The following is a 16,492-nucleotide window of genomic DNA, read 5'->3' on the forward strand; positions in this document are numbered from 1 at the left end:
GTTCACGCTGGAACACATAAATAATGGGTTAATTGCTGTGGGCGCAAGGAGACATTCTGCACGTGCATTTGCGGATACATCGTAATTAAACTTAACACTGGGGATAAACTAGGGAATTCATCCTTAATCGCCTGACAGAAGAATAAAATCAACACGATTCTCGGCTTTTATCACTTTCGGCGTTTTAAATTGTGTTGACTTTTCTCAGGTAGAAATATGAGTTGCAGCTAACATGCTTACTTAGTTTGGATATACCTTTCGAACGAGTCTGTCGGATAGCTGTTCCTTCTGCAAAACCTTCATCAACCTCCGATTCTGTGCATTGTAGCATGTACGCAGATTCTGAAGGGAGAAACATATTAGACGACAACAGAGAACGCATCTGTTTGGTTTACATTTGTTAATTTTGGTATTTATTGTTATCATCATTACTATTACTTTTTATTGAACTGTGAAGTTGTGTCTCCAGAACATAAACAGCTCAGCAACCGTTGTTCTTTAGGTTGTCCACTGAAGTCATCAAAGCGTTACATTTTTCAGATCATCCACATTGAAGATTAGGCTAGCAATTAAATCAATCCCCAAAATGACTCACACAGGGGATGTGTTTATTTTTATTCTACATTCGTGAGTGAGCTAGACCACTCATGAGATAACAATATTGTTCAAACCACCTGTGTGTATATCAAGTAAATGAGGTCCTGTCAAACTAGTTTGGCAGGGACCTGCTTTTCGACTGCTTATGATGCCAGAGTCACCGAGACACACGTCATTATGGGTGTATTTATTTATCGCTAAGGTTTGAACAGGAAAGTGTGCGTGACTGTCAAGCGTATTAAAGAATAACTAAGCAAGTGACAAACGCAACACAATTGGACCTCCATCTTAAAAGGAATACCACAACAACAGTTATAAGCACAAAAAAACGACAATATACCAAAGAATAATGTATAAAATGTAGTCTCGAGGAGCAGGAAGAGGTGCGCTGGGAAAGACAACATACACAACTGATGAAAGGGCAACAGAACATCGACAAATTATATTAAAACAGAAAAATGACTGGACTTTTCTCCCTTTTGCAAAATCCTGCCTGCTTTTTACTCTTCGTATATTTCGCCGTGAACAAGTGCGAATGTCAAACTTCACTCAATTATAACACAATTGCGTTCTACAAGCTCCACTCCAAGTTATTTGAAACTGGTTACAACCAGAATGTCAGGCCAACCCTTAACTCGTCACAGGCCACAGTGGTGAATGTAAAGCTCGACGTACTCAGCCTCCGTGACGTCGACATGAAGGAACAGCAGATGAAAATGCTGGTTCTCTTGGAGTTCCAGTGGACGGTGAGTGTCATGTCAGCTTTCAATTGTGTGTGTGTGTGTGTGTGTGTGTGTGTGTGTGTGTGTGCGTGTGTATATGTGTGAGTGTGTGCGTGTGTGTGTGTGAGAGAGAGAGAGATATATATATATATATATATATATATATATATATATATATATATATATATATATATTATACTAGAGGAATACCCGGCTTCGCCGGGGTTAATCGCGAGACAGAGACAGACAGCGTGGCGGTTCACCACAATCACCTTTGAAGGCGAAGTCCTGTCAAACGGGATTGAGAATTTTAGAGCTTATTTCTTAGCCCTATATTATCTGCTGTGGCTTCTCAAATGCCAGAACATACAGACAGACAAAAGCCGCTAGACCACATCACAAACAGAACTCTACAATACACAGGTTTTTGCCCACACACACACACACACAAACACACACACACACAGAGAAGCCGTATATATATATATGCATATCTGTATCTATAAATATATAGAGATAGGTGAGAGTGTATTTTTCGCGTGGCTATAAATTGATTCGACCTTTTCACTTTGACAGTAAGAACAACTTACGGGTGCAAGGGAAGCGTTGTGGACAGCGCAGTGGACAGCGCAGTGACATTCTAAAAATAGTAATAGTAACTTACAAACGGGAAAGCCACACGAAGGAAGGGAGATAAACGCCAAACACTGGAGAAGATAAGGAAGAGTTACTTATAATGTTGAAATGAACACAAAAACCAAAATCAGTTCAGCGCTGCGCGCTGAGAGCACGTGTTGAAATATCTCATCGATGATATTGTGTCCGGGGTGTAGCTGAATACGGTGTCCAAATTTGAAAAAGATCCAGCGAGAACTTTGGCGTTGTGATGTGGTGTAGCGGCTTTGGTGTGTCGGTATGGGGGCCCGGGTAGCTGAGGTGGAACCAAAATCGGTTCAGCGCTGCGCGCTGAGAGCACGTGTTGAAATATCTCATCGATGAGGTTGTGTCCGGGGTCTCTCTGAATAAGCCCACCAAATTTGAAGCAGATCCATCGAGAACTTTGGCCGTGCATCGCGAAGACACAGATACACAGACACACACACAGATACACACACAGATACACAGACAGACACAAGTCGTATATATATATAGATATACTAGAGGAATACCCGGCTTCGCCGGGGTGAACCGCGAGACAGAGACAGACAGCGTGGCGGTTCACCACAATCACCTTTGAAGGTGAAGTCCTGTCAAACGGGATTGAGAATTTCAGAGCTTATTTCTTAGCCCTATATTATCTGCTGTGGCTTCTCAAATGCCAGAACATACAGACAGTTAAAATTAATATTAAAAGTCCTACGGTTTTGAGCCATTAAGGACTTGAGTGTTTGTCCGCTTTCAAAAAGAGGAAAGAAAGAAACAAAAAATAAGGAGAGGAGGGCAGGGGGTGGGGTTGAGTTGATAATGCTCTGTGGAATTTGTTAAAATGAAAAGTAGTTAAGATGTTTCTTGGTAAGAATTATAAGTCTGTATTCTATATCTTGAATAACGGGCTTGTAATATTATTTTTTTTATTTTATTTCAAATCGAGTTAAAAAGTGGAACCTTTCAGGATCACCAATATACAGACAGACAAAAGCCGCTAGACCACATCACAAACAGAACTCTACAATACACAGGTTTTTGCCCACACACACACACAAACACACACACACACAGAGAAGCCGTATATATATATGCATATCTGTGTCTATAAATATATAGAGATAGGTGAGAGTGTATTTTTCGCGTGGCTATAAATTGATTCGACCGATACACAGACACACACACAGACACACACACAGACACACAGACACAAGTCGTATATATATATATATATATATATATATAGAGAGAGAGAGAGAGAGAGAGAGAGAGAGAGAGAGAGAGAGAGAGAGAGAGAAAGGTGTTATTTTACTTTATCTATCTTATCTTATCTTAACCATTATCTCGGTGCAATTCCCAAAGCACATAACAGTACCTTTGGTGAATTAAGAGAGAGAGAGAGAGAGAGAGAGAGAGAGAGAGAGAGAGAGAGAGAGAGAAAGAGTGAAAAACGGTCCTATAGTTCCCATTGCGTGTTCTCTTTGAGTGCATGGGTGCATGCGGGGTCTAAACCCGGAAACTGTCCGAACAGACTCACCCTGTATCAAGACATATGTCGCGACAACCACATCAACAATATGCGTACTTTGACGCGACAAATGTCGTAACAAGCTGACAGTATACGTACTATGACGCGACAAATGTCGTAACAAGCTGACAGTATTTGTACTGTGACGCGACAAATGTCGTGACAAACTGACAGTATACGTTCTATGACGCGAAAAATGTCGTAACAAGCTGACAGTATACGTTATATGACGCGACAAATGCCGTGACAACCAGCTGACAGAATACCTACTATGACGCGACAAATGCCGTGACAACCAGCTGACAGGATACGTTTTATGACGCGACAAATGCCGTGACAACCAGCGGACAGGATACGTACTATGAAGCGACAAATGCCGTGACAACCAGCTGACAGGATACGTTCTATGACGCGACAAATGCCGTGACAACCAGCTGACAGTATACGTACTATGACGCGACAAATGTCGTGACAACCAGCTGACAGGATACGTACTATGAAGCGACATATGCCGTGACAACCAGCTGACAGGATACGTTCTATGACGCAACAAATGCCGTGACAACCAGCTGACAGTATACGTACTATGACGCGACAAATGTCGTGACAACCAGCTGACAGGATACGTACTATGACGTGACAAATGTCGTGACAACCAGCTGACAGTATACGTACTATGACGCGACAAATGCCGTGACAACCAGCTGACAGGATACGTACTATGACGCGACAAATGTCGTGACAACCAGCTGACAGGATACGTTCTATGACGTGACAAATGTTGTGACAACCAGCTGACAGGATACGTACTATGACGTGACAAATGTCGTGACAACCAGCTGACAGGATACGTACTATGACGCGACAAATGTCGTGACAACCAACTGACAGGATACGAGGATACGTACTATGACGTGACAAATGTCGTGACAACCAGCTGACAGGATACGTACTATGACGTGACAAATGTCGTGACAACCAGTGGGTTAAGATCTAAACAAACAAAGGGAAACAAGCGCTCTGAAAATAGAAAATGGGTCAATAACATGAGCGAGTGAGAGTTCTTGGTAACCTATTTCCTGGCACTTGAGCGAATAGCAAGCATTAAAATGAACAAGCGATTGTCATCTTCATAAAAAGGAAGATCATCGCAAGGTAAACCATATTATCACTTTTTCTTATCATTTCAGCTCTGCTTATTTTGTGATGATTCTTGTCTTATATCGTCTGTTTCTGTGCTTCGTGTTTTTATTTATGGCTACACGTTTTATTATCCATACGTTTTAGGATTCTGATAGAAGTGCAATGCATTGGTTACATTTTTTACCAGCAACTCATATGAGCGAGAGTGTGCGTGTGAGTGTGTGTGTGTGTGTGTCGTGTGTGTGTGTGTGTGTGTGTGTGTGTGTATGTGCGCGCGCGCGCGCGTGTGTGTGTGTGTGTGTGTGTGTGTCTGCAGTATGGATGTTGGCCGACGTGCCTTGCCTAGAGTACTTTGGGTGTTCTTACTTCGTATGTTTTATTGTTTATATTTTAATTTTGTATGGTTGTTGTCAGATGTTGTCGGATTGTTTTAAGAGCAGATGAACCACATTTTTTCATCCATTGTTTAATTGTATGGACATAGAGAATACTACATGGCTTGCTGTATCGTAGCAGATTTATACAAGGTTTTTTTTTAAATATTGAACTGCCAGCGAAAGCGAGCTGTTCACTATTTGAAAAAGCAACGAGTGTAAATCTGGTACGATACAGCAAGCCATGTAGTATTCTGTTTATCCTACATACTGTACTTACGTGTGTTTTACTGAAAATTTCCTGCAGTCGAGGCAGCTAAATTGAAGACGCTTGTTTTGGACAATCGATCTCTTCTAAACCCTCGTGCAATATATTACGTCAAAGCAAAGAAACGTCACTCTGAAAGTGTGGTGTGACGTGTTAGTTCCAGAAATTCATCGAGGGTAATTAGCGAGCGCAATTTTTTTTCTAAAATGACGTTTGTCTCAGTGACTTTGGCATCATAAGCAGTGGAAAAACAGGTCCCTGTCAGACTAGCTTGACATGACCTCATTTACATGATATACACACGTGTGATTTGAACGATTATTATCTCACGAGTATATCTCTCACGTATGTAGGATAAAATAAATTATCTCATCTTTACTTATCTTGTCTTATGTCATCTTATCGTGTCTTCCGCTCTTATCTTACCCTATTCTTCATTACGTTATGATACATTTATCTCCTCTTATCTCACCTCATCTCATCGTATCTGTATGCGCAGGATGAGCTCATGTCGTGGAACCCGAATGACTACGAGGAACTGAGGGCAATCTTCATCCCGCAGAAAAAGATCTGGGTCCCCGATCTCACAGTGGATCAATACGTCGGCGACACCTCTCTCAAGATGGGTCAGTTCTGATCAGGGTTTTTACACCCCCGATATAGGGGTGTGTATAGGTTTCGGTCGATGTGTTTGTTTGTGTGTTTGTGTGTTTGTGTTCGCATATAGATCTCAAGAATGAACGGACCGATCGTCACCAAACTTGGTGAACAGGTTCTATACATTTCTGAGACGGTCCTTACAAAAATTGGGACCAGTCAAACACACGGTTAGGGAGTTATTGGTGGATTAACATTATACAAGGACTTATAGAGGGACATCTTAATGGTCAAAGGGAAATAACCATTCTCACTCAGTCACTGCCACCAACTGAGAAGGTTATTTCCCTTTGACGGGGGTGTTTTTCCTACCTCGGAGGAATTTCTTGTTTTCTTCTGCTTTTTTGTCTCTTATTTTTAAGGGGGGGGGGGGGGGGGGGGTGGTGGGTTTGTGTGTGTGTGTTTTGTGGAATGCTAAATGCATGACCATATGTACTGCTCACATTATTTTAATTCAATTGCCTCACCAGCATAATTATGGTAGGCGAGTCGCGTTTCGTCGAAGATTTTGAGATGTAAGCTTTTTAATTGTATCATTCAGTGTTGGTCTGTCTGCCTATTTAAAAGACCACTGGGTCGACGTACTGTAACATTAACTGTCACATTTTGTTTCGTCAATAATAAAACGTTCTTATAACCTACTTTTCATGGGATTTTACATTTAGTCAAGTTTTGACTAAATGTTTTAACATAGAGGGGGAATCGACACGAGGGTCGTGGTGTATGTGTGTGTGTGTGTGTGTGTGTGTGTGTGTGTGTGTGTGTGTGTGTGTGTGTGTGTGTGTGTGTGTGTGTGTGTCTGTCTGTCTGTCTGTCTGTCTGTCTGTCTTTCAGTATGTATGTCTGTGCGTGTGTGTGTGTGTGTGTAGAGCGATTCAGAGTAAACTACTAGACCGATCTTTATGAAATTTTACATGAGAGTTCCTGGGTAAAATATCCCCAGACAATTTTTTTGATAAATGTCTTTGATGACGTCATATCCGGCTTTTTGTAAAAGTTGAGGCGGCACTGTCACACCTTCATTTTTTAATAAAATTGATTGAAATTTTGGCCAAGCAATCTTCGACAAAGGCCGGACTTTGGTATTGCATTTCAGCTTGAAGGCTTAAAAATGAATTAATGACTTTGGTCATTAAAAATCTGAAAATTGTAATTAACATTATTTTTTTATAAAACGATCCAAAATTACGTTCATCTTATTCTTCATCATTTTCTGTTTCCAAAAACATATAAATATGTTATATTTGGATTAAAAACAAGCTCTGAAAATTAAAAATATAAAAATTATGATTAAAATAAAATTTCTGAAATCGATATAAAAACAATTTCGTCTTATTCCTTGTCGGTTCCTGATCCCCAAAACATATAGATACGATATGTTTGGATTAAAAACACGCTCAGAAAGTTAAAACGAAGAGAGGTACAAACAAGTCGCGTAAGGCGAAAATACAATATTTAGTCAAGTAGCTGTCGAACTCACAGAATGAAACTGAACGCAATGCCATTTTTCAGCAAGACCGTATACTCGTAGCATCGTCAGTCCACCGCTCATGGCAAAGGCAGTGAAATTGACAAGAAGAGCGGGGTAGTAGTTGCGCTAAGAAGGATAGCACGCTTTTCTGTACCTCTCTTTGTTTTAACTTTCTGAGCGTGTTTTTAATCCAAACATATCATATCTATATGTTTTTGGAATCAGGAACCGACAAGGAATAAGATGAAAGTGTTTTTAAATTGATTTGGACAATTTAATTTTGATAATAATTTTTATATATTTAATTTTCAGAGCTTGTTTTTAATCCGAATATAACATATTTATATGTTTTTTGGAATCAGCAAATGATGGAGAATAAGATAAACGTAAATTTGGATCGTTTTATAAATTTTTATTTTTTTTTACAATTTTCAGATTTTTAATGACCAAAGTCATTAATTAATTTTTAAGCCACCAAGCTGAAATGCAATACCGAAGTCCGGGCTTCGTCGAAGATTACTTGACCAAAATTTCAACCAATTTGGTTGAAAAATGAGGGCGTGACAGTGCCGCCTCAACTTTCACGAAAAGCCGGATATGACGTCATCAAAGACATTTATCAAAAAAATGAAAAAAATATTCGGGGATTTCATACCCAGGAACTCTCATGTCAAATTTCATAAAGATCGGTCCAGTAGTTTAGTCTGAATCGCTCTACACACACACACAGACACACACACACACACACACACACACACACACACACACACACGCACATACACCACGACCCTCGTTTCGATTCCCCCTCGATGTTAAAATATTTAGTCAAAACTTGACTAAATATAAAAAGCGTGCTATGCAGCACAGCGCAACCACTACCGCGCTAAATTTTTAACAGGCTCGTTAATTTCACTGCGTTTTGCACGAACGGCGGACTACGGTCATTGTGAAAAAATGCAGTGCGTTCAGTTTTATTCTGTGAGTTCCACAGCTTGACTAAATGTTGTTATTTCGCCTTACGCGACTTGTTTGGTTTTGTTGTCGATCTATCTTTCTGTTCCAATGTCTGTCGATTCTTCTGTCCATGTATCTTTCTGTTCCAATGTCTGTCGATTCTTCTGTCCATCTATCTTTCTGTTCCAATGTCTGTCCATTCTTCTGTCCATCTATCTTTCTGTTCCAATGTCTGTCCATTCTTCTGTCCATCTATCTTTCTGTTCCAATGTCTGTCGATTCTTCTGTCCATCTATCTTTATGTTCCAATGTCTGTCGATTCTTCTGTCCATCTATCGTTTTGTTCCAATGTCTGTCCATTCTTCTGTCCATCTATCTTTATGTTCCAATGTCTGTCGATTCTTCTGTCCATCTATCTTTTTGTTCCAATGTCTGTCCATTCTTCTGTCCATCTATCTTTCTGTTCCAATGTCTGTCTGTTTGTTTGTCCACAGGTGACGACAGTCTGCTCCTGAAGGTGGGGAGCGAAGGTGGGGTCACGTGGAACCCAGGTCTCACGCTGCAGACCTCCTGTGCCGTCGACATCATGTACTACCCCTATGACCAACAGGTACGTGCACGGACATTTATATTGCTTTCCAGTCGTTCATCGGTAAACATATGGTGGTCTGGCATCTCAATATACGCATTGTATAATGTACACACACAAAAACATGATCATCAGCACTCAAGGGAGGCAATTGACTGCTGATGTTATTTTATTTTTTACATTCTAACCATTCATTTGCTTGTCTGTTGGCTATTGTGTTGGTGTTTCTAGTTGTTCTTGATTCTGAACAGTTTGTTAGAATATCTTTCAAGACTGTGAAAAGGGTTTTAAATCCTGAGTCTGCAAAAGAACCACTACACGGCAACGACACGTTTCTTCGTACGTGACGCACACTAATGCTAGCCGCTACTTGCAGGGTTGAAAGATCAAGAAGTCCTTATGTAACCGCCTACACACTGTCCGCAAGAGGCGCCGCGTGCGTCCAGAGTCGAAGAACAAAGAGATCACTGACCCCTTTTTCGCCATTGGGAACCCGGGAGGAACACGCTAAAACCTAACATCGTCGTTGTATGAGCTGCGCCTGAGGTTACAACCCAAGCATTATCTGTTCAAAAGCTTTAACATCGCTGTGTAAACCTACGTTTAAATAGTTTCCCCCAACTCTGTAACTGATAAAAACAACACCAAACAAAAAACAAAAACAAAATATTTTGTTCAGTACCACTGTATACTTGGTAGCACGCGTCAAGTGCCAGCCCCTATTTACCGGCATTAACGAACGCCTGGGTTGTTTTTTCTTTAACTCGCGCCATAAACGGGCGTCGTGTAACAAATCAAGGCACATAGCCGCCTGCAATGAAAAGGTCAAGCATTAGCGCCTTGATCTGCGAAAAACGAGTGAAAAGACGAAAAATAATTGCAGAAACAAAAACCTGACCTCTCTCTTCGCTGGAATCTTGGAAAAGGGGACGCATAGACCTGCGCATGTCCGCCCTTTCAAGCCTGGCTGGCCGGACACGCACAGCTCTCTGCTGCAGCAGAAACGGGGCTGGCGCGCTCACAAAAATGTCTTCGTTGTATCTCCGCTACACGAAAAATTGCCTGTGTGATATCGGTGCTCTTTTTGTGGCCTTACTAATTTTCACACAGATAATTACGATGACCGCTTTAAAAAAAAGTGGCTGCCATTCACTCACGAGCAAAATAAATAAATATTTAAAGATTTGAGGCCAGGTGTCTTAAACACTTCTCATTACCAGAATATAAGTATTGTTTTGTTTTGTTCTCTGGGGTAGACGACGATTTTGAACGGTGGGATCACTGTGCCTTTGATTTAATGTTGGCTTTTGACGTAGTTAGTTCATGTGCGCGGACTGATCGGGTTCTTCCAACTTAACCTTCGCCAGGCCGGGTTATCGACTAAACACCGAAGACATCGTGGGGCCGTGTGGATCCATGCTTCTCAAAGAAGGGAAAACGTGCATACCCTTCTGTAGACGTCGTGGGTCCGCACGGCCCCACGGCGTCTACGGAAGGGTATGCATATTTTTCCTTCTTTGAGAAGCATGGGTCCACACGGCCCCACGACGTCTACAGAAAGGTATGCACGTTTTTCCTTCTTTGAGAAGCATGGGTCCGCACGGCCCCACGACGTCTACAGAAAGGTATGCACGTTTTTCCTTCTTTGAGAAGCATGGGTCCGCACGGCCCCACGGCGTCTACGGAAGGGGATGCACGCTTTTTCCTTCTTTGAGAAACATGGGTCCGCACGGCCCTACGATGACTCCCGTTTGTAGTCTTAATTTGACCTTTGTTTTTTTAATTACTTCTCGCTGAAATGTAATGATCTTTAAGGACATAAGAGCTTGTTAGGTGCCTGAGGCATTCTTAAAAGCTCATTAAAAAATTCCAACTAGTTGAAGAGATATTTGCAATTAAACACCCTTCTGGGTCCACACGGACCCACGACCACAAGCGAAGGTTAACCTGGCTGTTTCCCTCTTACGCTAACCTACCAGGACTATTATACAAATCAATTCGTCGCAAAATTACAGTGTTCGACTCCTTACAATAAATTCAAAGCAAATTGGTCATTTTCCCGAACGCCCAAGGGAATATGTTCATAGCAGGCCTGGCCTTACGCAATCATGTCAGCATGGCTCGCTGAGAGGCTGGTTGGCGTGTCATCGAAGCATCTGTTGCCCGGGCCAATTGTAAAATTCAAGTGAACATTATCTCTTACGCACAATCTCTCATGATATTCTCTTGCAGGTGTGCGCGTGGAAAATCTACCCCTTGATGAGCGACACGCAACAGATCAAGTTCGACCCGCCGCTTGGGGTGGACGGGGTATACGGGCAGGACGCTCAGCAGAATGCAGAGTGGGAAATTGTCAGCGTTGTCAACGAAACATGCGACTTCAACGTCTCTAGTGGAATGCTCCCAGACACCATGAGCTGCATCAAATACAGGTGAGTGGTTCTGTTAGGTGTGAGAGACTGGGCGACGATGTCTGCAATGAGTTTTGTACCGTCCTTCTCCAGTAAGCAATCATAATGGTACATTACCACATATCTGTGAGCATCTTGAATTAAAGGTTGTTGTGTCATTGTCCAATAATTGGAATGAATGACTGCATGTTTGGCGTTGACGATGAATGCAGTGAGTTTGGTACCGTCCTTCTCCAGTAAACAAGCATAATTATACATTACCACATAGCTGTGAGCATCTTGAATGAATAGATTGTTGCGTCATTGTCCAACAATTGTAAACAATTATAATTATACATTACCACATAGCTGTGAGCATCTTGAATGAATAGATTGTTGCGTCATTGTCCAACGATTGGAATGAATGACTGCATATTTGGCGTTGACGATGACTGCAGTGAGTTTGGTACAGTCCTTCTCCAGTAAGCAATCATAATGGTACATTACCACATAGATGTGAGCATCTTGAATGAATAGATTGTTAATGACTGTATATTTGGCGTTGACGATGACTGCAGTGAGTTTGGTACCGTCCTTCTCTAGTAAGCAATCATAATGGTACATTACCACATAGCTGTGAGCATCTTGAATGAATAGATTGTTGTGTCATTGTCCAACAATTGTAAGCAATCATAATGGTACATTACCACATAGCTGTGAGCATCTTGAATGAATAGAGTGTTGCGTCATTGTCCAACAATTGGAATGAATGACTGCATATTCAGCGTTGACGATGACTGCAGTGAGTTTGGTACCATCCTTATGCAGTAAGCAATCATAATGGTACATTACCACATAGCTGTGAGCATCTTCAATGAATAGATTGTTGCGTCATTGTCCAACGATTGGAATGAATGACTGCATATTTGGCGTTGACGATGACTGCAGTGAGTTTGGTACTATCCTTATGCAGTAAGCAATCATAATGCTACATTACCACATAGCTGTGAGCATCTTGAATGAAAAGATTGTTGTGTCATTCAAGATACTCACAGCAATGTGGTAATGTACCATTATAATTGCTTACTGGAGAAGGACGGTACCATTGTCCAACAGGTTGTGTCATTGTCCAACAATTTGAATGAATGACTGCATATTTGGCGTTGACGATGACTGCAGTGAGTTTGGTACCATCCTTCTGCAGTAAGCAATCATAATGGTACATTACCACATGGCTATGAGCATCTTGAATGAATAGATTATTGCGTCATTGTCCAACAATTGGAATGAATGACTGCATATTTGGCGTTGACGATGACTGCAGTGAGTTTGGTACCGTCCTTCTGCAGTAAGCAATAATAATTATACATTACCACATGCTGTGAGCATCTTGAATGAATAGATTGTTGCGTCATTGTCCAACAATTGGAATGAATGACTGCATATTTGGCGTTGACGATGACTGCAGTGAGTTTGGTACTGTCCTTCTCCAGTAAGCAATCATAATGGTACATTTCCACATAGCTGTGAGCATCTTGAATGAATAGATTGTTAATGACTGCATATTTGGCGTTGACGATGACTGCAGTGAGTTTGGTACCGTCCTTCTCCAGTAAGCAATCATAATGGTACATTACCAAATAGCTGTTAGCATCTTGAATGAATAGATGGTTGCGTCATTGTCCAACAATTGTAAGCAATCATAATGGTACATTACCACATAGCTGTGAGCATCTTGAATGAATAGATTGTTGCGTCATTGTCCAACAATTGGAATGAATGACTGCATATTTGGCGTTGACGATGACTGCAGTGAGTTTGGTACTGTCCTTCTCCAGTAAGCAATCATAATGGTACATTACCACATAGCTGTGAGCATCTTGAATGAATAGATGTTAATGACTGCATATTTGGCGTTGACGATGACTGCAGTGAGTTTGGTACCGTCCTTCTCCAGTAAGCAATCATAATGATACATTACCACATAGCTGTGAGCATCTTGAATGAATAGATTGTTGCGTCATTGTCCAACAATTGTAAGCAATCAAAATGGTACATTACCACATAGCTGTGAGCATCTTAAATGGATAGATTGTTGCGTCATTGTCCAACAATTGCAAGCAATCATAATGGTACATTACCACATAGCTGTGAGCCTCTTGAATGAATAGATTATTGCGTCATTGTCCAACAATTGGAATGAATGACTGCATATTTGGCTTTGACGATGACTGCAGTGAGTTTGGTACCGTCCTTCTGCAGTAAGCAATCATAATTATGCACCATCACAGATCTGTCCAGGCTTGTACACATGGTGAGAGCGTCCATCCATTTGGATTCTGACGAAAAACTGCCTGCTGTGTGTGCATTGTGCAAAGTCTTTGCTGTATTAAATTAGTAACTGGCACCTTATACGTCGGGAATTACATTTCAAATTTTTTTTCACTGTAATGTTTGTCACAAAGTACTTTACCGTCCACACACTTTATAAAGACGTGTTAAATTGTCCAAGGTTCATCGCTTCAGTAAGTGAATTTACCGATTTACCGTTACAAGAGACAAGGGACAGAAACAGGATAACTGTATGACCATGACAACAGTATCGATAGTGGTAACGAGCACGATAAAAATGTGTCGACGACGACGATGATGATGCTTACAGATAAACTACATCGTCCTCAATTAAAACGTTTGACATCGATGATGATGATGATGATGATGATGATGATGATGATGATGATGATGATGATGATGACGATGACGATGACGATGATGATGATGATGATGATGATGTAAAGACGGGGACCATGAAGGGAGCCACTGCCAATATACACAATTTTCATCTCTTCTCCTTACAGCTTCACGTTGCAGAGGAGGTCCACGTTCCTGTCGCTGACGTTGGTGACGCCGACGTTGCTGCTGGCCTTGCTGTCCGCGCTGGTGTTCTCACTGCCCGCAGAGAGCGGCGAAAAGGTGTCCTTGGGCGTGACCTTGATGTTAACCTTCATCTTCCTCCTGTCCATCCTGATGGATGTGCTGCCCGGATCATCGCTGCAGACTTCCGTCTTCATGGTCTACCTGGTGGGACTCTGCGCATGCTCCGCGCTCTCCGTGGTACTCACCGTCCTGGTGCTCTCCCTTCACCACAGGTCCGATTCTCTCCCTTTGACCAAGCCCGCACTTTTCTTTGTTCAATGTTCGGCCGGCAGAGCCTGCGTGAAAAAGAACGGTCCAGTATTGCGTAAAACGTCTGTCGCTCCTATTGTATTTGTAAAAGAATGCTGTGAAAAGGGTTCTGCAGGAAAGCGCGCCAAAGGGGATGAAGTTGTAGGTAATGGCCGACCGGAAGAGGTGGTTCAGAGGTCAGGGTCAGCAGAAATGACGTGGCGTGACGTAGCTGCTGCGTGCGACTTTTTGTTTTCACGCCTGTTCCTGGTGGTTATCATTCTAGCCACTGCCAGCTTCTGTGTCATCATGACCTGGCCAGAGTGAAGCCAGCAAACAAACGGGCAGTAACGAGCGGTTAGGAATCAATCTACGATAAGAAAGGAGATTTCCTTGGCACCACTGTAGGCTTACCCAACATGATTTCCAAACGCCATGGCCCTCGCGAATTCTCGCTCCCTTGTCTTTGCACAAGACGATAAAGATGTATAAATATTATTGTCTTTCGGAAAAACGTATAGATAATTAGATAGCCATAGTTTAATTGCGACCATTTCCGATTTATTCAAACATTGTAGAAACTTGTAGAGAGAGAGAGAGAGAGAAAGATATTCTAGACGTCTTTATCACGTGCACGATTTAATGATTAAAGCTTATTCGCCGCAACTGTTTGAAAAGCGTCTGCCTCTTATGCGTATGTGCGTGCAAACGTGTGGGTTTGTGTCTGTAAATTGCTGTGTTCTCTCTCTCTCTCTCTCTCTCTCTCTCTCTCTCTCTCTCTCTCTCTCTCTCTCTCTCTCTCTCTCTCTCTCTCTCTGTCTCTCTCTCTCTCTCTCTCTCTCTCTCTCTCTCTCTCTCTCTCTCTCTCTCTCTCTCTCTCTCTCTCTCTCTCTCTCTCTCTCTCCAAGATGTTGCAACGGACAAGGTTTTTAACTTTTTAAAGGAGATCAAGATTTTTAACAAGATTAGGAAATGTTACATTTATTAACTTTTGGAACCTCCTGTTTACAGTGATAGACCTGAGTGCGTGTGTGTGTGGTGTATTCATTTATACATCAAGGGTGAGTAGAAAATGCAGGTAATGCTTGGTATACACCTACTTATTAGCATCAAAGATGTTAAAATAGGTTTCTGTCCGGTGTCTGTTACCACAAGCCAACAAACAATAGGTAGCCTACTGTGTATGCGTCGTTTCGGCTGCATGAGTCTAACATGTGATTGAGGCATGAATTATTAATTGATGTTTGTCAAAAATGAGGTTTGCCGCTAATCCGTTGCATCGCCTGAAAGACACAGTATTGACCGCCTCGTGCTTGACTTTATCTTGTCCACAGAACATTTCGATCGGTACCAGGACCATGCGTGGTTATTCCCCAGGCAGCTTTTGTCCTTCTTCGGCGCTTCTCGTTTGAATGCACTTGGGCATTTCAGTATGCAGAGACTAAATGCGTCACTTTATAAATGGACTCTTTCGCAAGCCGCACCCTTAATTTTGCCGTCGTACCCACCCGGGGCAAGTTTCAACGATGTCTTTTAGGAACCTACTGTTTACAGTGATAGACCTGTATGTGTGTGTGTGTGTGTGTGTGTGTGTGTGTGTGTGTGTGTGTGTGTGTGTGCGTGCACGCTTGCGTGCGTGCGTGCGTGCGTGTGGGTGTGTGTGTGTGTGTGTGTGTGTGTACCACATGTTTTATATTTGATTAGCACACCAATATTTGCGACAGTCCTAATTAAAGCATTAATTCCCATGTCATTTCATTTAGACTTTATATGTTATTTGTAATAGTTCACTTGACTATCTCGAACACCTTTCGGATCAATGATTTCTTTACCAGGGATCACGTGACCGCCGGTCTAATAAGGGTACCCCCAAAATCAACCTGACAAAATTGTGAGGTGCCAATTAAAATGTCGTAATAGGCATATTTTGGCATAAGAAGTTTAAATCAAATGACACGGGAATTATTTTTTTAATTGGGGTGCGAAATT

General features: G+C 41.9%; 1 protein-coding gene across 1 annotated transcript; it reads left to right on the plus strand.

The window, feature by feature from the left end:
- The first annotated feature begins 184 nt into the window (after nt 1-184).
- LOC138978389 (neuronal acetylcholine receptor subunit beta-3-like) lies at nt 185-15,164 on the plus strand. Its single transcript, XM_070351120.1, has 5 exons — nt 185-1,343; nt 5,777-5,903; nt 8,854-8,969; nt 11,181-11,380; nt 14,197-15,164. Exons 1-5 carry the CDS (start codon nt 1,056-1,058, stop codon nt 14,828-14,830), a joined length of 1,365 nt encoding a protein of 454 aa, XP_070207221.1. The 5' UTR covers nt 185-1,055; the 3' UTR covers nt 14,831-15,164.
- The last annotated feature ends 1,328 nt before the right edge of the window (nt 15,165-16,492 follow it).

The sequence above is a fragment of the Littorina saxatilis genome, linkage group LG10 (genome assembly GCF_037325665.1).
Source record: "Littorina saxatilis isolate snail1 linkage group LG10, US_GU_Lsax_2.0, whole genome shotgun sequence".
In the NCBI taxonomy this organism is placed as follows: Eukaryota; Metazoa; Mollusca; class Gastropoda; order Littorinimorpha; family Littorinidae; genus Littorina; species Littorina saxatilis.

Bases quoted from the DNA above. Each gene is read 5' to 3' on its own strand.
- LOC138978389 (XM_070351120.1), top strand. From the start codon at position 1,056: ATGACTGGACTTTTCTCCCTTTTGCAAAATCCTGCCTGCTTTTTACTC. The intron at 1,344-5,776 runs GTGAGTGTCATG...CTGTATGCGCAG, and splicing joins TCTTGGAGTTCCAGTGGACG to GATGAGCTCATGTCGTGGAA. The intron at 8,970-11,180 runs GTACGTGCACGG...ATTCTCTTGCAG, and splicing joins ACTACCCCTATGACCAACAG to GTGTGCGCGTGGAAAATCTA.